Source organism: Alosa alosa, chromosome 18 (genome assembly GCF_017589495.1).
Source record: "Alosa alosa isolate M-15738 ecotype Scorff River chromosome 18, AALO_Geno_1.1, whole genome shotgun sequence".
NCBI lineage: Eukaryota > Metazoa > Chordata > Actinopteri > Clupeiformes > Clupeidae > Alosa > Alosa alosa.
In genome coordinates this window covers 14437757-14461449 of record NC_063206.1, presented here as the reverse complement: position 1 = coordinate 14461449, position 23693 = coordinate 14437757, and the positions used below count along the sequence as shown (strand labels likewise).

General features: G+C 46.8%; 1 protein-coding gene across 11 annotated transcripts in view; it reads left to right on the top strand.

Moving 5' to 3' along the window:
- The window catches only part of camk2g2 (calcium/calmodulin-dependent protein kinase (CaM kinase) II gamma 2), a 62850-nt gene that overhangs the window by 24089 nt on the left and 15068 nt on the right, over positions 1 to 23693 (top strand). For 2 of the 11 annotated variants that reach the window (XM_048269651.1, XM_048269652.1), the window contains exons 3-15: positions 2499 to 2558; positions 5403 to 5457; positions 5783 to 5848; positions 8808 to 8880; positions 10836 to 10938; positions 11689 to 11772; positions 11939 to 12033; positions 13296 to 13418; positions 13622 to 13705; positions 13837 to 13879; positions 14404 to 14466; positions 17626 to 17666; positions 21960 to 22043. In XM_048269651.1, coding sequence (XP_048125608.1) covers positions 2499 to 2558; positions 5403 to 5457; positions 5783 to 5848; positions 8808 to 8880; positions 10836 to 10938; positions 11689 to 11772; positions 11939 to 12033; positions 13296 to 13418; positions 13622 to 13705; positions 13837 to 13879; positions 14404 to 14466; positions 17626 to 17666; positions 21960 to 22043 — 974 coding nt within the window. Of the gene's footprint in view, positions 1 to 2498; positions 2559 to 5402; positions 5458 to 5782; positions 5849 to 8807; positions 8881 to 10835; positions 10939 to 11688; positions 11773 to 11938; positions 12034 to 13295; positions 13419 to 13621; positions 13706 to 13836; positions 13880 to 14403; positions 14467 to 17625; positions 17667 to 18994; positions 19028 to 21959; positions 22044 to 23693 lie in introns of all 11 variants that reach the window. The other 9 variants (XM_048269662.1, XM_048269656.1, XM_048269655.1 and 6 more) reach the window with 5 other exon arrangements.

The following is a 23693-nucleotide window of genomic DNA, read 5'->3' as shown; positions in this document are numbered from 1 at the left end:
TCTGGTAGACATTTACGTTTCAGGCTTGTCTACACAAACACACTCATGATGTCCGAAAACACACACACAGACGCACACACATAAACATACAGCAGCTATTAGGAGTGAGTGAATAGTGCACATGGCACCCACGAGACTAATTTACAGGGGTATGATATGCAACTGCTGGGACAGCAGGTTTTGTGTGTGTTTATATAAGTGCTTGGGATGCTGTGTGTGTGTGTGTGTGTGTGTCTGGTTTCTTCCTGTGGTATGATGGAGGCCAGCAGACTATGCTTGCTCAACACCTGCAGACTTGTTGCTCAAAACAGCCATGGCATTTCAGCTCTGACATTTACAGATGGTCTACGCTGCTGGTTTGACCCACAGGCTGATGTCACCTGATGTCCCACTAGGGCTGTCACTTTTGTGAAAAAATCCTGTTCGATTTTTGAGACATAAGTGTTCATTGAATCGATTGTAAAATCGATTTTTTATGTCTAAAGACGTTTCCATTTTCAACGCCAAATATAGGCCAATCCACAAACAACTAACAGGCATTAGGACCGAGCGTAAAGAGGGCGCTTGTAGGCGCAAACCAGCAATATTTCTGATGATTTATTGGCGTGAAGTTTAGGTGCACAATGACAAACAGAAGTGCAACATTCTCGAAAACCAGTAAGCCGAGTGGACTGCCATTACATCAGTGACATGACTGCAGGCTTCAACGTAGCTGTGTCTGTGTTTATGATTAGAAATGTCAAACAAATTTCGCCTATGTAGAAATCGATTGCACAGTTTGCATAGCCTACCGCTTTGTTCTTCTCCATAGTTTGATATACCAAAAAAATCCGGTACTTCCACATCGAACTCCTCAAGTTATTAGGGCCTATCACTTTCGTCTCTCTACATGTCGCGCTGGGTTGATCGTGTTGTCCTCCATTTTTTGGCAAAACACGAGCAGCACAGCAGCTGATTGAAACAGCTGTTCCCGGTGCGTAAAATTGGTGGGAATTTTCTTTTTAGCTTTCGCAATGTTTACTGCACTTCGGAATTCTTTTATATTCTTATATTCTTGTTTGTGAATTTTGTTACATCTATCTTTTTTATTTGTTTATTTTGTTTAAAATTAATAGTGTAAATATTTGGTTAAAATTGATTTCCCTATTTTAGTTTTCGAAACTTGTGTTGTTTGGTCCAATCGATTGTGCAATCGATTTTTGAACATAAAGTGACAGCCCTACGTCCCACACTGCCCCTCAGCAATTAGTCCTCCTACGCCACAACGGTGATCCTTAAGGCATGCACTTCGTCCTTAAATGGCAGCTGTTCCATTGCAGGACACAATTGACCTTTGTCTTGTGTGTTTCTTGGAAGCTGCTTTTGTTAGAGAGTATTATGTTTTAAATTCCACTGTAAGTGAGTGACATTTGCCATCATCATCATGGAACAATGGACAATGATGGATCAGCTTTGTGTGTGTGTCGTGTCTGTGTGTGAGAGTGATGACTGCATGAGACTGGCTAGGCCGGTGTATAAACACACACGATGCGTTCCAGGAACAGAGTTATGTCATTGTGATTGGAACTGCCTTGCCATTTGCAGACCAGTCCTCCAAGAGGCCATGCCATGCTTTTGTCAAAGCTACCCATTCTGACTTGGTGTTAACCTGGGGTGATCACACACACACACACATGCATGTACATAATGGAACAGTCTTTTGTATTTGCATAGAGGCAGTATTTCAGGTTTGAATGACGTTGAGTAGGACATCTACCTGCTGAAACTTGTATGAAATTTGCCTGAAATCACGACATTTCGGTGTCCATTTGCATAGTGCTTTGCTGCCGCAGGTGGTTTCTTGGTCGTGTTTAAGGGGTCAAACGGTGTCGACATGAGCCATGGCTTAAGACGAGAGAGAGAAGGACTGGTGATTATTTCTGTTTAGTGCTTTCAACACATTCATTTTCCCTCTACTCTCCTCTCCTTTCCAAGTGCTGGAACAAGTGATGAAACTGAATTAGAACACCTACCTCTTTGTTTACTTCACATAAATGTCAGGACCGCACTGTTGCAGTTTTGTAGGCCTATAACCAAAGATTTTACAATAATACGGATGTAGTGTACACCATATAAATGGTGTACAGTATTGATGTAACCCTTTATGGTATGTTTGCTTGCTTGCTTTCTTCTGATAGTCCACACAGTTCAAAATATTGGGCTTGGAAAGAATAACTGATTGATCGCTGCTATCAAATTCATATTAAAGTATTTTTTCCTAGTTACAGGGTTGGTTCACAACTTAATTTGAGACAGTCACACCAGGTGCTTGATGAAAATGTTCAATCCAGCAACATTATGGTACATTCTGTTTATTGAAGGAGATGACTCCATGGTGACCGCTGTGTTAAAGTTATTGTTAATTGTTGAAAGAGATTATTTGTAGATGTTAATCTGATGTGCTGCTGTGCTTGAGGTGCCTGACTTGTGTGTTTATGTGTTTTGTCTTATCCTCACAGACCATCAGAAGTTGGACCGGGAGGCTCGCATCTGCCGTCTTCTCAAACACCCCAACATTGGTGAGTGAGATTTTCTCCCCACACACACATACGGCACATGCCAGCACACACACACACACACACACACACTCGTTGCAAACACACATTTTTATACAATATACTCACTCGTATTTCTTGTAGGATACAATATCTCAAATTGTTATTGTGAGGTGTGTGTGTGTGTGTGTGTGTGTGTTTGATTGTGTGGTGGTGGCGGTAACGGTAGCAGGGGGGTGTACTTGGAGACAGATGAGCGGCTAACTGATGCACACAGGTGTGTACCATTTGCATGCGCTGACTCAGACTGGATCCTGACCACGTGTATTAAAGTGGCCAACCACCACACACATGCAAACACAGGGAAATAACATCCACCTAACCTTACACGGCCAGAGCAGCGTGTGTGTGTGTGTGTGTGTGTGTGTGTGTGTGTGTGTGTGTGTGTGTGTGTGTGTGCGTGCGTGGATGTGGGTGTGTCTGGTGATAATGGGGTAGATGGGGGTACACTGGGGCGTTCACTGCCAAAGCCTCAACTTTTGGTGAGGCTTCCGTGGGTGTGTGTGGAGGGGTGAGGAGAGGGAGAGAGAGAGAGAGAAGGGGAACGAGGGAGACACACAGAAGGAGAGGGAGATGTGCTGCTGCCGTTTCCTCCGTGTCTGTGGCAGACACACGCTCCACCACCACTAGGGGAGTCCCCTCAAGATGCCTGCCTGCTCAGATCAGATCAGAATGCCAAGGTCATCAGCAAGCGCATAAGTCATCCCACATTATCACTGTATCGTATACCACACACACACACACACACACACACACACACACACACACACATTCATGTTTTTATCACTCACCTCTGCTTGCCTCTCCCTAGTGGCGTAACATCCGCCCTTCCCGTCTGTCTCTTTCACCTTTATCTCTCTCTCTCTCTCTCTCTCTCTCTCTCTCTCTCTCTCTCTCTCTCTCTCTCTCTCTATCTGATATATATCTATGGGTGTGATCTCTCTCTTGATTTCCCTCCCCTCATCCACACTGTCCCAGATTGTTCTCAGCCCCCCCAAGGCATTGTCCTCCTCCACCCCTCTTTCACGTCTTTTCTCTCTCTCTCTCTCTCTTCTCTCTCTCTCTCTCTCGTGTATTGATCTCTCTCTTGATTTCCCTCCCCTCATCCACACTGTCCCAGATTGTTCTCAGCCCCCCCAAGGCATTGTCCTCCTCCACCCCTCTTTCACGTCTTTTCTCTCTCTCTCTCTCTCTCTCTGTCTCTCTCTCTGTCTCTCTCATTCTTGCCCCCTTTCCTCCCCTCTGTGTCTCCCTCAAAGAGACAGCTTGTCATGTTTTCTGCTTGGGCTGCAGATAAACTCTTGAGAGCGAGAGAGGCAGTGAGACAGAAGAAGATGGAGAACAAGGAATATATAGCCTCTGGGAACTCTGCCTACGCTAATGCACACTGTACTCCATTTCTCCTTTTCCCTCTTCCTTTTGCTTTGCTTTGCTTGACATGAATACACAGCTTACACACACACACACACACACACACACACACACACACACACACACACACACACACACACACACACACACACAGAGCAGTGTGTTTCACACACAGCCTTTGAGCAATGTCGGACATGTATAGGCGTTTATCTCATCGCACATTCCTACCAGCATACCTCCACACACCCTTGCACAACCTGATTGTGTGTGTGTGTGTCCTGGGCTAAGTACAGGAGCTCATGAGTGACATTCAGAGTATTCCCCACTAAAGCCAGGGGCCTCTGGGCCCTTTGTTAAGACAAAGGGTGCTCAGGCAGCGGTTTGGGTGGGATGGCAGCCTTGGAAGGTGTGGCAGACAGGGGGAGGCAGCTGGGGCAGCAGAGCCCTGACCCCCCTAGAGGCCTGCCAAGAGCAGGGGGCTTAAGATGACCATAGGAGACACACACACACACACACACACACACACACACACACACACACACACACATATTGTCATGTCTCCACAAGCATTACGTCTCTGTCTCTTGCATATAGACATGCATGCACGTACACACGCACGCACAGCACATACACACATACTGACGTGCCTTTCTCCACAAGCATCTTTCCACTGGATGCATTTGAGGCCAGACGTTACCTCATACTCTCATTTAAGAGAACGCTGTGACATCTAAGCAGCGCTGACTGCCATGCCTCATGATGGCTCACTGTCTCTTCCGATGCCTGTTCTTACATGCACACATAGCTGCAGACGCGCATCACATGAGCTGGACTGTCATCATCTCGCTCTGCAGTGTCTCCTCACCTCTCTCCTCTGGTTGTGAGGACTCCATTGGAGTCCATGAGGAAGCAGTGACACCAGTGTGTGACGCTAAGCTGGACTGGCTCTAATGAGGTAGTGAACGCGGACAGGATCTATGATGTTGCAGGACTCAGTCACTGTAGATGGTTGGATTATATCCATAACATGCTGGTGTCAGTGTTGGTGCATTGTTGCGGAGGCGTAGTATTTGATGTAGTGTGTGTGTGTGTGTGTGTGTGTGTGTGTGGGTGTGTGTGTGTGTGTGCATAGTGTGGCTCTCTCCTTCCAGGAACTGTAGGTCAGTCCCTGTGATGCACGTGGCATGTCCACGTCTCTTCGCCGCAAGCAGAAAGGACGGGCAGGGACTGATAGGCCAGAGATAAGGAGATAATGGCCCTGGCTGTGCCTGAGTGCCCTCAGCACAGTGTGTGTGTGTGTGTGTGTGTGTGTGTGTGCTTGATGTTATGAAGGCCCTGAAGGCTTGTGTGTGTGTTTTCTATAGTCTGGCAATGAAGGACCGAGGGGTAGTATGTTCTGTGAGGTGCTCTGATCCGTGTTGCTCCTCTGTCTTACAGTTCGACTCCATGACAGTATCTCTGAAGAGGGTTTCCACTACCTGGTCTTCGACCTGTGAGTATGCAGCCTGTGTTTTGCTCTATTTATGTGTGTGTGTGTGTGTGTGTGTGAGTCTGTGGGTGTGTGGGGTCAGACAGAGTAGCCGTGCTCCTGAGGTGGCACCTCTGGCATGCCATCAGGTGGCATGGCCGCTGGCACCTCTCCCATGAGCCCGCTGTGCTGTGGGCCCGTCCCAGTGGAGGCGGCGTTATCTGGGCTGGTGGATGGGGGCGTGGGGGCAGCAGTGTGCCTGGCGCATGTGTGCGGCTTGTTTTACACGTGTTGCATTTGAACACAGTGAAGTGTGTGAAACAAAGTGTGACGTGTGTCTCTGCTGCAGGGTGACCGGAGGAGAGCTGTTTGAGGACATTGTGGCGAGGGAGTACTACAGTGAAGCTGATGCCAGGTGAGCACACACACACACACACACACACACACACACACACATACACATACACATACACACACACACACACACACATATATATAAAACAAACAAATAAACAAATGCAGACACACTTACAAACCAACATTTATTCATGAATGCATCTTAGTTTCGTCCCATACGCACACAATCATGAAATGCATGGTCAAATGGCAAACAGCAACTCTTGCGTGGATTCATATGTGCATCATTGAAGATTCATGCAGCGCTGCTAAATACTTTTGCCATGTGTGGTCAGTATGGTCACATGCAGCCAGAATTTCTGCATTCTGGGAACGAGCGAGCACCACAGTTTCCTGGCAGCATCGCCCCTTTACCCTCCACTTTCATAAAGTCCCGCGCCACAGGAATGCATGGCACATCATCTATGCCACGTCCTGTATGGTTCTGATCAGCCTGGGAGGCTGGAGGTCTTCCTAGGAACGCGGAGGAACAGGACACGCTAAAGCATGTGGCCCACAGTAACCTTTACAGTAAGCGGAACAAGCCATGGCCACTGAAAACACAGCACGCTTGGCAGCAGTGCTTCTTGGCTGCCATGAGGAAGATTGGGTTACCCCAGGGCTTTGACTTTTAAAATACATTTACTATCAATTAGTGCCAGCAAATAGCTGAAACTAAAGGATGACCGTTATGAAGTGACTAAATAAAATGCTTTATGGTAGTAGAATGTAGGTTTTCAACCACAAAGATTTTCAAACAAAGTGACTTTCTAGTAACCTGACTCTCGCCAGATGAATTTCGTTCCGCTTAGTAGCTCCGCCTAGCTTTACTCACATCCATCTGGGACCTCTTCCATTGAGAGTGATTTCTGCAGCAGATTTTATGGTAGAGCCAATCAGGACGCAGGGCGGGAGTTTCATAGATGTGACATAGCGTAGAAGCGACTGTGAGACTGTTATCAGCATCAAGGGTTGCCTTCGATGTGAGTGGTTGAAGTAGCACGTCAATAGATGACGGACAAGTGACTTATTCAATCATATGCAAGCATTTTTTGATTAGGCCCAGCCTTCTGAAGCAACACTCCAATGGATTGCTCCCAGATGGATGAGTGGAGCTAGGCGGAACGAAATTCATCTGGCGAGAGTCAGGTTAACTTTCTAGCTCAAATGACCTGAATTACAAATCTAAACATGAATCTTTGTGCCTTGGGTAGCGTGTGCAGGAAGAAAGGATGATGTAGAGGAGGAATAGAAATGGGGAGAGGAGGAGGAAATGAAGGAGGAGAAGAAATGCCATGACTTTGGGGTGTGCCATGATTAGTGTAATGTGTGTGATCCTTGGTGGGATAAATCAACATACGGCAGTGTTTCCCATACATTGACTTATTTGTGGTGGCCCACCACAATATCAACATTGACCACCACACAATGATTTTCCAGGTTGTACTAAATTGTGCTTAAAGCTGGTTAGCATCATAACCACGCTGCGCTAATTTGTTAAAAACAGTTAATTCTGCAAACCAACCACCACAAATACAATTCAATTCTGTGGGAAACACTGTACGGTGTTGTTATGGAGGTCATGACCTTTTAAAAGGTGAGTCAGAGAGGAGGAGAGGGGGACTGCATTTCTAACAGCGGCAAGGATGTTCAGCAGAGGAGAGATACAGTACATGTCACTGATGAAATGGAGAGAGGAAGAGGAAAGGTAGAGGAGAACAAGAAGAGAGAGGGGGAGGGAGGGAATGAGAGACAGAGAGATGAAGGAGAGAGAGTGAAAGAAAGAACAAGGGATAAAGAGAAGAGGCCCTTGTGAGAAGGGCTCTAGTGCCTGTGTAATGGAATGAAGTGGAATGCAGGGCAGAGATTTGGCCAAATTTGGACACAAGAAATGTGACTCGCTGATAACTGTGCAAGAAGGCCTGTAGTGGACATGTCATGGGTCTGCACTGCACTCTGAGTCTGTCTCTCATCCTCCCGTCTTTCCCTCTCTCTCTTTCTCTCTCTTCCTCCTTTTCTGCTCACTCACTCATTCTGTCCTGCTCTCACTCCTCCCCTCCATCTCACCCCAAGCGCTCTGTTGTATTTTAAGACTTTGTGTAAATGTTGGCGTGAAGCTACACAAGAACAGAGAGCATGAGAAGTCAACTTAGGAGGAAGATGAAAACACACACACACACACACACACACACACACACACACACACACTCTCTCTCTCTCTCTCTCAAGTGTAAATATACTGTACACACAAAGGCATGCTGGAAGCTTTGTTTTTCCAGTAGTTGGTCCCATTAACCCCCTCAGTTCAAGGCTCCCTGAAGTTCAGAGCCTGCAGTGTGTGCCGATGCGCCTGCCACTGGACATATCAGATAGCTGGTTTGGGCAGCCAGTATTTATTTGACTAAAAGCCTTAATATCTCATGAGTTGTTCTCATGTCTGCCTGTCTAAAAACACCCGGTTTTTAAATAAAGCCTAGAAGGACTAAGTACAAGTGGAACGGGCCCATTTCCTTTGAATAATTCTTGGATATTTCTAGCCAGTCCATTGGGAAATGATGGATGGGAGCTCACCAAAAGGAAATTTGCCTTGGCATAAAGGTCAATAAGATAAATATATTTCTCCACCCCTGTCTTGCTCTGACTGGGAATAACTTGCTAAAGAAAGCCAATGGACACGTCAACGCTATATGGACACCATTCATTATTTCACCACAAATACCACAACTATCTGTTCTGAGCTATGCTTGTAATACTCAATTAGGGTTGAATGTTTTTTAACCTCATCAACGGCCCTCTGTCCTTGCTGCGTGTGGCTGTGCTGGGCCTGTGTCGTGCTGGTGCTGATGCTGATGCTGATGCTGATGCTTAATGCTGGGTGATGCTGATGCTGATGCTGATGCTAAGATGTTCTGTTTTTTTATTTTTTATTTGTCTCCGTCTCCTGTCTCGTTGTCCCTCCTCCCGGTGTCTCCTTGCAGCCACTGCATCAATCAGATCCTGGAAAGCGTCAGCCACATCCATCAGCATGACATTGTGCACAGGGACCTCAAGGTGAGTCATTGCGTCACCATGGCAACCTGCCACCTGGGGAGTGTCATCATAGTGCCCCTCTCTGTGGCAACCCATTGCGTCACAGACCTAAATACTGAATTACACACACACACACACACACACACACACACACACACACACACACTAATAGAAGACGTCACAAGGAGAATAGAGGGGAGACAGACGGTTGTGGTTGTTGTCAGGTGTCAGTGAGCGATCAACAGATAAACGACACTCTCTCTCTCTCTCTCTCTCTCTCTCTCTCTCTCTCTCGAGAGAGAGAGAGAGAAGAGAGAGAGCTGTCCCCGAGTCCCTCAGCCTGTTGAAGGCTAAGGGGCATGTGACAGTGTATTGATGGATAGACTGTTCAGGGTTGTTCATCTTGACAGGATTTCTGTCAGGGTTGTCAGAGAGGTCACCTCTGGATGGTTAGTGCATGTGCTTTATTGCCTGCTTGTGCTCATAGAGCCCTGCAGTACAAAGGAGAGATATGTAGGTGTGTGCGTGTGCGCATGTGCGTGTGTGTGCGTGCGTGCATGTGAGAGAGAGAGAGAGCGTTAGCGTTGAGAGGACCAGCTGGAGCTGTTCAGACTAGCCATACTTGACCAGAGCTCAGTGGAGAGCTCTCACCTCCACTGCACCGCTCTCATCCCAGGCTACGGCAGGCAGCACCACACAGACAGGGTGGGGGATTTGGAGTGACTTTGAATGTGCCAGTCAAGTATGGCCTCTCTTGTTGCTCAAACCCCATGGCCACCCACTCTCCACCTCTGGCCTCTCGGTCTCTCTCTCCTTCTCTCTCTCTCTCTCTCTCTCTCTCTCTCTCTCTCTCTCTCTCTCTCTCTTTTGACTGCCTGTCTGGCATCTCTCCAGACCAAGCGGCTGAAGGTAAACAGAAAGCGAGGTGAGGGGGGGGGTGGGAGGTGCTGGTGACGGGCAGTTGCCATGACAACATGTGTGACGTCATAAGGCTGCAGAGACAAGCTATGAGCAACGCTCTGGTTGTGGAGACACTGTGCGTGTGTGTGCCTGTGTGTGTGCGCGTATGAGTGTGCGCGCATGTTAGTGTGGCGGAGGGATACTCCTGATGCCAGCTCTAATTCATCACTGAGAGGGTCATCAAGGCCCACCCAGAAGTCCGAGGGGGAAAGAGAAGCAAAGCAAATGGAGGGAGAGAGCATAACAAAGAAAGACAGAGATGTCAAAAGAATGAGGCAGATGAGAAGGCAGCCAGCCGGCGGCTCAAGCACATGGCTGAGAAGAAGTCGTCGTCTGAGTGTCAGACGGCCGCTGGTGCAAACATCAGGGCAGGAAGGGTCACGCACACTCCGTGTCTTTGCCACGTCAGACTCCAAACCCACCGTCAGAGGGGCATTGGAGAGGGCAGTTAGGGCCACATCAGAGCTCACATGTGCCTCGTACGTCCTCACTTCCTCTTCGTACTCCCTCTCACCCTCCCTTCCTCTCTCTCACCTGAGCACGTCAAAGCCTAAGTGCTCCCTGCTTAGTATTCCAGGGAGGGGTAGCGGGGAGTTCTCAGCCCTCTGAGGTGCTGATGAGACCCTCAGGTCCTCTCTGCAGATCACACAGAGCCCCTAGAGGCCTCCTGCCAAAGCATAACACTTCAGCCCAGCCCAGTCCAGCGCCGCTCTACATCAAGGCAGTGTCACATTAAAGCATGATCTGCCTCCTAAGCTCCACTCTGTTTCTGCAGAAGCATCGGTGGCCAGGCTGCAGGGCAAAGGGCCATTAGGATTGGATGATTGAATTGCTGTTGCCTAGAGAGAGTGGTGTGTTTTTCTGGGATGTATAGCTGGGTTCTCATGTGTGCATCCGTACTGCATGTTCTTGTAGCTCTAAAATTGTTGTTCCAAAAATGTCACCACGCGTCCAGTCTAGCTGGAATTCTTCTCTAGCAGATCAGATGTTTACTTGTGCCCTTCTTTTTTCCACAGCCCGAGAATCTTCTCCTGGCCAGTAAGATGAAGGGAGCTGCGGTCAAGCTGGCAGACTTTGGTCTGGCTATTGAAGTGCAAGGGGACCAACAGGCATGGTTCGGTAAGAGTGCATTTGCCTTTGCTCTGCCCATCAGTGATGGTCATGGAAGTGTCTCCACTCTGCGCTGGCTTCCCCTATTCTCGTTTGGACCTTTCTAGATTTGGCGTTTCTTATGTTTGCACTCCATTGTCCTTCTGATTGATTGTTCTTCACTGAAACGGTCATATCCATCAGCATTTTCTAGCCCTTATCTCTTTCTTCCTCTCTCTCTCTCTCTGGTGCTCTCTCTCTCTCTGGTGCTCTCTCTCTCTCTCCCTCCCTCTCATTTTCTCCTTCTCCCTCCCTCTGTCCTGTCCTCTCTGAGCACGTCTAGACTGATGTCTGCTGGACAAAGGCCAGCTCTTGTAGTCATTATTCCTCCAGAGAGGCTGTGGCCTTGACTGACGATGCGTCTAGCTAAAGGGCTGCTTGACATCCTGCTATTCAGCCACTTAACACAATGGCCACAATAACACCATCCACGCCCCTGTATGTGGGACAAATAATCACACTCAATTTTGTGTAAATAGCATTACTATCTCCTGGTTTGGTCAACGTTTTCTGTCAATCATTTTCCAGACCATCGATGTATCTTGGTTTTTAGTCCATCAGAGAAAACTTGCTAGTTTACTTGTGGTGCACTGAAATGCTACATTTTAAACCCAGTTGTATTCCGTCGAGAGTCCGACTAGAAGACCTGTGTTAATGGCTACTATATCGGCCTGTCTGGCCCCCTCGTGGGTGGCTCTCACCCCCTGTCTCTCCCCCCAGGGTTCGCCGGTACCCCTGGCTACCTCTCCCCAGAGGTCTTAAGAAAGGACCCTTATGGGAAGCCTGTGGATATCTGGGCCTGTGGTGAGTGCTGCAGCCAACTCGTCTGTTTCTCTATGTGCTGTCTAGCTATCAGTCTGTCTGTCTGTCTACCTGTATGTATGTTGCCTGTCTGTGCTGTGTGTCTGCTGCTTGCACTGTGTGTCTGTGTGTCAGTCACGACCCAACACGGATCTCCTTGACTGTGCAGGTGTAATCCTCTACATCCTGCTGGTGGGCTACCCCCCTTTCTGGGATGAGGACCAACACAAGCTATATCAGCAGATCAAAGCAGGAGCATATGATGTGAGTGCCCCTCATCTCTCTATCTCTATCTCTCTCTCTCTTTCTCTCTCTCTCTTTCTCCCTCACTCTCTCTCCCTCTCTCTTTTCCTATCCCTCACTGTGTCTTTAGTTAGAGGTATGTGCTTTAATCATCAACTTTGTATGCTGATACTATATTTACTGAGCTGTGTGGGAACATGCCAGTAACCAGGGCCAAGAGTGCCAGAAAGAATGTGGCATTGAGGTAAGTCAACTGAAGTAGAACATTGGTCTTCCTATCACCCTACTCACACACATGTAATCACACACACACACACACGCACACACACACACACACACACACGCACACACACACATACTCTTTCTCTCTCTCTCTCAAACAAACACACACACTCTCTCACCCTCTTCACATAGATAAACACAGGTGCACGGTCAGGAGAGAGCTCCTGAAATGGACCAAACCTTAATGCAATTTTTCCATTGGCCCCAACAGAAAGCTTCAGTGATTTCATTAGTCATTGTATAATGAGCTATGAATGTTTGGAAAGGAGAAGTGGCTGAAGAATCCCCCTCTCCAGTGGCACCTGAGGCAAATTGAGTTATGCTGCATTACGGTCCGGAGTGCACAGCGACCGGTGTCTTTTTAAACTGTGCAGAGGATATTGAATCAAGCCGCTGGTCCACACTAGCCATCACTCACACTCTCTCTCTCTCTCTCTCTCTCTCACACTCCACACACTCACACACACACACACACACACACACACACACACACACACACACAGGCCTATTTATAATCCCAGAACCTCATCCGCCACTCAAATGGGCATTTTCTTATTTACCTCTTGCCTGAAAGCACCATTCACTTCAATTAGGTTTTGTTTTCTGTGTGGTTTTAGTGTGTGTGTGTGTATGTGTGGGTGGGTGGATGTGTGAGACTGTCGTCCACACTTTTTCTCGTGCCTGAGAGATGGAGAGTGTGACAAAGACCTGTGGTCTGGAAGCAATGTGGTTATGGAAAGCAGTCCCATTAGCACGGGCGGAAAACTTTGCTACGACCGGCACTTCCTCCTGCTCTCCTCGCCGCGCATATCTGTAATCGAATTAATTTCCCTCACAAAGGGCATCAATCTGTGTGTGTGTGTGTGTACATGTGGTCATGTACACATACTTCTCTTTAATCCTTTAATGTCTCTCTATGTCTCACACTTCCTGTCTTTTTCTCCTTTCTTTTTTTTTACTCTTCACTCTCTCTAACCCCCCTCCTCCTCCCACTCCTGCAGTTCCCTTCCCCTGAGTGGGACACGGTCACCCCCGAGGCCAAGAACCTCATCAACCAGATGCTGACCATCAACCCGGCCAAGCGGATCACCGCTGACCAGGCCCTCAAGCACCCATGGGTCTGCGTAAGTTCCCCCTCCTGAAATGTTCTGATGACCTCTTCAGTGTGAAATGCTGACCTGTCGTGGCCTTTCAGTGGCCTGCAATGCTCATGTCACCACAGTCCACTACATGGACGTCAGGTGCTTTTTTTTCCCCTCTGCTGCGTGATCCCACCGTCCTCCTCCTCCTCCTCCTCATCTTCCTCTTTTGTCCTTCTCTCCCTCAGCAACGCTCCACCGTGGCCTCCATGATGCACCGCCAGGAGACGGTGGAGTGCCTCCGCAAGTTCAACGCCAGGAGGAAGCTGAAGGTGAAGGCTGCCTCTTATCACGCCTCCGCCCTCGCCGCTGTTGACGCTTATCAGCGCTGCGTAATCTCTCATGCCTCTCTGTGTTCAACCCCGAGGCCCCAAACTCATGTGATCATGTTGTGTCTTCACAGGGAGCCATTCTCACCACTATGCTTGTGTCCAGAAATTTCTCAGGTGAGCTCAAGGCTTATGTTTTACACAGGATTCTGCAAAATGACCATGCCATTGACTAGAACATCTGAATTGACAGTCAGTCAAGATTATCTTTATTATAGAGGCATACAGATATAATAGTTATAATAGTGTAATAGTTTATTAAAATAATCTCTGCAGTCCTTCAGTGACCAGAGGATGCGCTTTTTTAAAGTCTCTGTAACTAACTCTCACTAAATCTAATAAGATTGAATTGCATGCCAACTGCAAACTTCTAACTGACCGATTTGATGTGACAGGCTCAAAGTCAAAACAGCTTAAAGGTCCTGCTGACACTTTTTTTGCATTGCATGTGGGCTCCTGCCAGCCCAGTCTTATCTCTATCTTAACTCTCGCTGCATAACTTTGTGTTGGCTTTGTCACGGAGTAAGTTGCGCCCAACACACACACGTGCGTGCGCTTGAGGTAAGTTAATGGACACTCTACAAGGTCCAGCCTCCTAACATGTTTGGCCCCTCCCAATGGAATGCCTCTCTGTCCAATAGTGGGCCGGCAGCATACCAGCCCTGCCTCAGCCACCACCAGCACTGCCTCGCTGGCACAGGAAGGTATGTCCCCGAGGGGAGGGGAGGAGAGGTTGGCACTGCCCGCCTGCCTGTCCACTCACCCACCCACCCCTCTATGCCAGCATGTAGCCTGGGAGAGTTTCTACCCCAACCTTGTGAATGCACGATAACCCCACTAGCACGACCTCAATCACATGTTATGAGTGGTCTCACGCACTCGACACAAACACACACACACAGACACACTAAAGAATACATTTATTTTCAAATATGAGACAGATGTAATGAAGTAATCATGGCAATGGTGCCATTAATTGGGTAGGGTGTTGAAAGTAAAACGGCCTTCTTATAGAGTTAATCTATCTCCAGCTACTGGTCAATCCATCTTATAAAATGTCCGAAAGGGAACCTTATAACATCCACAATGTATTATGACCTGCTGTGTAACTGACGCATCATTCATCATTTACATTCTAATGTGTTGGATGATGGATGAAGAAGATGCCTTGCATATTTTATTAGACCCCCACACACACAGAGACACACACACAGACACAGACACACACAGGTGTAAGAAATGTAGTTAGCCGCCTGTATTGGGTCAGCCGAGGTCGTGTGCGGTGGTTGTGTTGTGGGCCGTCAGACTGAGAGATCCTCTGGGTGATAATAGCGTGAGCCTGCCGTGTTATCTCTCTCTGCTGCACGACTTTGGCCTTTCCCCTCCCCCCTCTTCACTCATGACTCACACACCCATTTCAGGTGTTCTCACTTACTTTGATTTAAAGGGAGCAGAAAGCACAGTCAGTCTCAGTACATGTAGATCATGAGATCTAGGCATGGCCCTGCAATAACAATTCCATCCCCTGACAGAATGAGAGATAGTACTAGAGACGATAGCCGTCTGTGCGTGTGTGCGTGTGCACGTGTGTGAGTGTGTAACAGTAACAACTGACTTGCCCTGTTATCATACCTGAAATGAGTTAGTGCTCATGACCACTGCATAAATGACTGACTGGTGTTGCATCGTGGGGCATGTCTTGCCAGCATGCCTGGGACTCTCTGTTTGCATGAACCTGCAGAACACAGAAGTGCATCCAACTCAATTTTTGGAATACTTTGGTTTGCTTGCATCTTCTATTTCTTTAGATGTAGTCATAGATGGCCTCTGTGTGTGTGTGTGTGTGTGTGTGTGTGTGTGTTTTATGAATGACCCTACTGGTTTGAGTGTGCGTGTTTTTGTTCCAGTTTGACCCGTGAATGCATCATCAGCCATAGCATAGTGTGTGTGTGGATGGTGCTGTGGACTAATTTTCCCTCTCATAAGTAATCCTGCAGCTAGCATATTCATCGCTGTTACAATGGCTCTACTGACAAATGCCACTTTGTCTTGGCAGACTTGCATGTGATATAGAAACCCTGTTTGTAAGACCATTTGTTATGGCAAAACACACCAAAGGCTTCAACACCGGCTTCAAGATTGACACCCATATTGCACAGTTTACTTGTGTGTGTTTGTGTGTGTGTGTGTGTGTGTGTGTGTGTGTGTCTGTGAAAACACAGAGTGTAGTGCTCAATGGTCAGCATGGGTGACCTTCTCAGATGGCCTGCAAACTTTTTGTTGTCATTGTTTTATTCTTTGCCTGCATTCTCTGTCATATATGTCCAGAAAAAGCCAGTGATTATTTTTAATCTTTATATATTTTTCCCTTGTCCTCCTTCGTACATTTTAATATTTGAAGGTAAGGGACACTGAGGTTTATTTTGATCAGAAGATATAACCAGTATCATCAAATAGTGCATCATATTTTCTGGATCATAAGTTGCATTTTGGCATATTGTGTTGGACTGAGTCATGTAACAATTAATCTTCCTCCACAAGTAGGTTCATATATAACTTTGACAGCTAACATGGAATTTTAAATGAATGTTCAAAGAGCTGCTTTTGTTCGGACCGTGCTTGCCAAGAAACATGCATTTTTTTCAGCTGTGTTACTACTTAGCACTATGATGCAGAATTAACAATGTCATATACATAAAGGAGTATGTCTTTCAATGGAGAATGTGTATATCTAGCAAAATGTCACAATTTTTGCTGCCTTGTGGCACAGTGTCCGTTTATCTTTATTTATCAAGCCTGTTGACCGTTTCAAATAGAGATTGTGATCTAGAGGATGGTGAACTGATGTATCTTTATGTTCTGTGGCTTATTATCCAGATAAATATGAAGTTTGTGACATTTATATATGTCTTTGTGAGTTTGTATGTGTGTGTGTGTGAGTGAACCATCTGTCTGTCACATTTGTGTGGCACTGTCCTATGAGAGCATTTAGTTTCATATAAACTTGTGAAATCTGTGTAAGCAGGTTTGACGTGCACACTAAATGGCAATAGAACCCACTGACCTCACCTGTACAGGTATGTGAGGTCAAGATAGCTGGTAACAGGGAAGAGAGGTTGCTCGAGGGATATGATGAATATGATCATTTCAGCCATACATTCAAGTAATAAAACACTGAAATGACATGGTGCTACTGAAAAGGAAATAGTGTCATCAGGTAAACCCACTGTGGCTCAAATGAATGTCTTAGGACCTGCAGGGTCTTCAAAGGTTCACCAACGTCAGGATGTGGTCATGGGCACTTCCTGTGTTGCAATGGATTTAAGATCCCTTGCATCATTGCACTCTTAAAACAAATGTGTAGTCCCTATCTGGACACAGATGTGTCAAAAAAACAATGCAAGTTATGTTGTTTTCAACGCAAGTTGTGTTATTTTAAACAAATATTGTGTAGCTAATAAAAGAAGGAAACAACAAAACTGTGTTGTCTGGACACACAGATGTGTTAAAAACAACGCAAGTTGTGTTGTTTTCAACATATTCGGTTTAAGAGTGTAACAAGTGTGAGACTACAGTATATAGTATGGGTATTGTAGTGGAGATCACAAGCTCAGAACCTGAAGAAATCCCTAAAGGACTTTCTCAGAGGTGATAAAGCCATCAGATCAATAAGTCTGAACAAGCATGGCTGCATTCAGCATCGACAGCCAGCCTGTGCCTAAGCTGCAGCACTAGTACTTATCCGCGTTACTACCTGTCCCAGCCGGGACGTCTAAAGTAGCTGTAAAAGCATGGACTGCTGATGGTAATTGGTTTGTGTTTGGCCCTGTGGTGTTCAACTTGTCTCACTCTCTTTATTTCAGCATGCAAAAGTTTACTGAACAAGAAAACGGACGGAGTCAAGGTATGTTCCGCACTCTGCCCTCCATTTTTGTTTTTCTAAAGGTTTTAACTACAAATTCTTTCAGTCCGCACTTTTTTTTATTCTGTTTCTTTTTCTCGATTTACTTTTCTCTCCATCGGTCTTGATAAGTTACATTTATTACACACATTAAGGAGAGAGAAACATTTTGAATAGGCTGAGCATACAGCACATTACGGAAATGTACTTTTAACCTGTTACTCCAGTTTTAAAAGCCTTTGCTTGATTCCAAAACCGTGTTTTCAGGTGTTCGCATTGGTACACATGTGTTAGCTAGTGCTAAGGTTTTCTTTCTTCTTCAGACCCTGATTTTGTGCATCTGAAGTGATGAAATTTAACAAATACATATTATTAATTTCATGGTCAAACCATCATGGTTGCTTCAGTCTGAATTATGCTGTGAGATTCACAATTCGTGACGCACTATCCAAACATGTTCATGCAACCGTCCAAGCTAATTATGCCTCCATGTTTTACTCGACGTCTAATTGGGTAAAATTAGAGTGACCGCATCAGTGGTCTTCGCTGATGAGACGGGCAGGTTTAATGATCGGGTGAGTCACAGTAGATAGCCTGGCTCTGCTCAAAGACGACTACTGAAAGAGGCTCTCCCATATGTCAAGAGTGAAAATGTCAAATGGTAACGACAGTAACCGCCCAGGTCAGAGAGCCATGTCAGCAGTCATATTTATTTTAAAACGCCAATGAAATGTCAGTGGTGACGCTGCATGCCAGTCAACACTCCTGAAATGCGTTTGCACCATGTCAAGGCTCACACTTTTGTGCCTGTGGTTTGAGTAAGACGTCAACTGAGTTAAGGGGGCGATTTTGTTGTTTGTCCCTGTTAAACAAGAGTTCAGAGGCCTCGACGGGGGTCTTATAGAGGCGTGTTTGCCAAAGGGCTTAGTGCATGCAGTGACCAGGTGTGATTGACAAGGGTTGAATGAATGACATCACCTAAAAAGAGAATCACCAAACAAGGACACATGGCGAGGATTTACACCCAGTACAGCCTAACCGACCCTGGCAGCAGCAAGCTGGGTGATCTGCTGAACCCACCGCATGGCTGAAATTGCCAGGTAACTTATTGAGTTTAGCAATCCATCCCCTTGTTAATTAAAGAGATCTACCACTTTATCTGCTTCTCTGAACAGTCTTGTGGTTGTTCTTTTCTTCTTTACCTTTTCTTTCCTTTCCTCTGGGATGTTCTAACTAGCAGCTCAATATTCCTTTCTATTTTTGTATTTTATTTGCTTTTTTCCCCTGTGATTCCCTTCTCCCCCCCTGTGCCTCTGTTTCGAACTGTTCAGAAAAGGAAGTCCAGCTCCAGTGTTTGTTTAATGGTGAGACCTATTCCATGTCTCTCTCGCTCTCTTTCTCTCTCTTTCTTCCTCTCTCTTTCACTCATCCAGTTTCTCTCTCTCTTTCTCTACCCCTGTTTATATTGGCCAGAGGGGGGTCATATGTGTCTTTATTCTTTCTTTCTTGGGTCCAGGAATTTTCTCAGTCCTTCCAGTTTCTTTTACAATTTTGTTGTCAAAATCATTCCCACACACACACACACACAAGTTCACATGCTCACACTGTAACATACACACACATATTCACACATATAAACACTCACACGTACACACACACACACACACACACACTTATCAACACACACATGCACACACACACGGATCACTCTCTTCCCCACTGTTTTCCATCCACCACCATCCATGTCTCAGTACTTTCTCTGGCAGCCAGGCCAATCTGTTCTGACCGTGGGACGCCCTAGCTCACACTGCTCCTTCCTGAGAGCTCACAGAGGAAGTAGGCATGAGCCCAGCCTTCTTATTCCCCGTTAACATTCATAACCACACAGTAGGGGGTGGGGGTGGGGGGGCATTTGGGTAGGTCTACTGCAGCCACCTCCAGTGTGCCTGCCATGTTTTGCATTCACAGTGGATGACCACAGTCCAGGCACTGAAGAGCTAGCAGCAGCAGCCCACAGCCCTGTGGGAAATGGGACCGTTTTCAACTAGTCTTTAGCTCTTTCAGCCCAGGCCTTTGAAAGGGACCCAAAAATTAGCCTTTTCTTTCAGTGGAGCTTTTTTCCTTTCCTACCCACGCACAAAGAATTGGGTGATTCCCTCGTTTCCATGGTAACACGTGAAGAGCCCATGATGGCAGGTTTGGCCTTGCATCAGGAGTAAGGGCTATTGTGTTATTAATTTTTTTGTACTTTTTTTTTTTTTTTTTTAATTGTCAGTTGTGTTGAACATGTTCCCCATGTTTTGTTTTTTTCCCCCCCAAGAGTGTTTCACATTTAATCTGATGTCTTTGGTTGATTGCAAACAAGCCATGAACAGAAATAGAACACTTAGCAACAGGGGAGTGAAGGCAATTACAGTTCCACCAATTAGCGAGTGACGCAAAATAGGTCTGATTCATTCAGTCTATTAGTGACTCGCTCTCCTATCGGCAGTGAAATTTGGCACATATTCCAGGAGGGTCTTGCATTAGTCATGACCACTTCATTTTGAGAGTGTTCTTTTTGTTTCCACGCCAGACTCTCTCAGACAGACCCCCAGACATTAAGCTCTGCTGGGCTGTGTTTGTGTGTGTGTGTGTGAAGCACGTCAGAGGCACCCAGCAGACCTGTGTGAGTCCAGGTGTCGGTCACTCTCTGGAACGTGGGTAGTCTTTCCTGAGTTATGGACTCACAAGTGTCAGTCTGCCACATCAGACGCGGGACTTTGGCGCAGACTCTGCCATGTCATATCCTGTCTGGGAGGACGGACAAGTCCTGTGTCTGTTGTGGCTTAACTGACACTTGTGAGTACAAATCAATCAAACGTCCTGTCCCAGACTGGACCTCTACCCCACAACCACAGCTGATCTAAGATCAGGAATGTTTGACATTCCACTCACACTGCGTCTTGTCTACTGCTCCTTGTAGCTTGTTAGGTCTTTAAGCCATCCCCAGCAGAGATTCTTTTATTTTTTTTCACTCCCTGTCTGCAGGGGTCAAGAGGAAGCTGACCGCTCTGAACATTTCTCTGCCCCTTCTTCCTACCTTCCTATAATCACAACCTCATTTAAGCTACAAAACCTGCTTAGAACAAGCGTCTTCACACAATGTAGTTTATTGCACAAACATGATGTACACTACACACTCAGTCTATTCGGAAACGAGAAGAGAGAAAATAATAAAAAAAAAACCCTTTTCATCAAGGCCATTCACTGCATGCACAGGCCCGTGGACTTGTATAGGTTGGTCAAACTGCAGGGCGATTATTGCCTGCGGTCTCCTGCCGTCGTGTTAGGTCGTGTAGAAGAGGCAGGAGCTGCTATTTTAGTCATAAATTGTCTGTAGAGTACGAGTGATGAAGTGATGGTTTTGTCCCAGCAGGTTACTAATCCCATCTCTCTCCCCCAGACGTAGGTCCAGTGGCCTACGCAACAGTCAAACTTATGTGCTTTAAGTTTCTTTAAAAGCATGTGTTGGATAGGAAAAGACGGAACGTGTGTACTGTGTAGGTTTTGATAAGGGAAATCATCAGTCTAGGAAGGTAGACACAAAAGCTCTTCAGATAGTCACTTGTGAAAACACCCCTCACCGCCAGCAGAGAAAGAAAGAAAGAACAAAAGAAAGAGAGAGAGAGAGAGATCAGAGAGGAAGAGTACGAGAAGAGAGTGTGGGAAAGCAAAGCAGAGCATCCAAGCGGCGCTCCAAGAATGTTAATGTGTGCCAGCGTGCCAGTGTGTCTCCGCACCACGCCACAAATGTGCCCCGATGCTCCAAAGAGACCGAGTCATGTTCTGGTTTTTAAGAGGAACAGCCTGCGTCAAATTCAGAGGCGCTGTATCCCCCAGACACCACTTACCCACAGCACAAGGCCACACACACACACACACACACACACACAGCACATTATCTCAGCAGTCAGGCTCATACAGGATGGATGGGCTTAGAATGCCAAATGGCTGTTGTGATTAAGCCAGAACAAAGACTGAACTTGAGAGGAAGGTCTCTTTGGATCTCTCAGACTTCAGGCTTCAGATTCACAGGATCTGTGTTGCTCTGTGTCAGATACCTGTAGTGGAGCAGGAGACCACTTACAATAGATTGATGCTTCTGGGACAACCCAGAAGGAGCCACTGTAAAGAAATAGGGGGCTCCTTTTAAGGGGCTACAAAGCTCTTGCATTTTTTTAGGATACATCAGGATCCGAAATCATTTTTTTCTGTTTGCTTGTTTGTTTGTGTTTGTTTGTTTTCCCGCCCCAGCCACAGACAAACAACAGTAAAAACAGTGTAGTAAGCAGCACCAGCAGCACCAAAGACAACAGCATATCATCTTCAGCACCAATGGTATCTCATCTAAACTTATTTGCCATCTCATCCTGTTTTTTTTTGTTTTGTTTTGCTTTTGTTCATGTTTTCTCGTTCCTCTGTTTCCTGGTTCAGTTGCACACCTCTGCTGTTCATTTGTCCTTTATTCATCTGTTTGTCACCCCACCATGTTGGCTTCTCCCGTCTTTTTTCTAAAGCCCTCTCTCTCGCTGCTACCCCTCCCCCCTTTCCCCCTTTGCCACCTTCATGTTGAGACTGTGTAATGGATGGCTAATGACTTCTAATGGGGATTATGAACAATGTACTGAAGCAACCGGTTTGTGTTTGTGACCTTACCTCCACCTCCCCCTCAAACTCATTTGCACACATAAGAAAATAAGTTTCAAATCAAGTCTGTGTTGAAAATGATTTTGGATATTCTGGAAATAATTGTGTTCACTTGAGGTGTTTTGGTCCCCATGCCTCAGAGTGGTCAGAAGTGGACAGAGGTGTCCAGTGGAGAGTGAGGCAGGATCCAGGGGTGTGAGGGAACAGACGAGCCGGTTGTGAGGAAGATGCGGTCCAGGCTCTGATGCATTATTGATGGCCCCATCCCGCTAGATTGATGAGGGGTTGACCTAACTATTACAGCTCAATGTCCATCTCCCAGCCTCTCCAGGGGTGGGGGGGTGTAATCTCTGAGAGAGAGTATGGGGAGGCCACGGCTGACACACACACACACACACACACACACAGATGCATACAGGCTCCCTGTCAAGGTGAAACTAATGCTCGCACACTGGGGGGTCACAAACACAATCAATCATACAAAAGGGTCATGACTTCCACCCCCAGTGCATACACACACACACACACACAGACACACACTCATCCACCACCTCTTTGTTGTGAGCTCAGGCAGCCTCACCTTGACACCAGATTTTCGCTCAGATTTAGCGTTTTTATAACGAATATTTTCTGTTATTCCTCTTTTTCTTTCCTCTGTTACTCTGTTTTTAAACGTTCTCTTTCGATTCTTGATCACTCTTTCTCTTTTAGAGAAAAGCTTTTCAGTCACTCCCCATTACCAGGACTTGAGAACTCAGCTCAGCTCAGCTCAGCTCAGCTCAGCTCAGCTCAGCTCAGCTCAGCTCAGCTCAGCTCAGCTCAGCTCAGCTCAGCTCAGCTCAGCTCAGCTCAGCTCAGCTCAGCTCAGCTCAGCTCAGCTCAGCTCAGCTCAGCTCAGCTCAGCTCAGCTCAGCTCAGCTCAGCTCAGCTCAGCTCAGCTCAGCTCAGCTCAGCTCAGCTCAGCTCAGCTCAGCTCAGCTCAGCTCAGCTCAGCTCAGCTCAGCTCAGCTCAGCTCAGCTCAGCTCAGCTCAGCTCAGCTCAGCTCAGCTCAGCTCAGCTCAGCTCAGCTCAGCTCAGCTCAGCTCAGCTCAGCTCAGCTCAGCTCAGCTCAGCTCAGCTCAGCTCAGCTCAGCTCAGCTCAGCTCAGCTCAGCTCAGCTCAGCTCAGCTCAGCTCAGCTCAGCTCAGCTCAGCTCAGCTCAGCTCAGCTCAGCTCAGCTCAGCTCAGCTCAGCTCAGCTCAGCTCAGCTCAGCTCAGCTCAGCTCAGCTCAGCTCAGCTCAGCTCAGCTCAGCTCAGCTCAGCTCAGCTCAGCTCAGCTCAGCTCAGCTCAGCTCAGCTC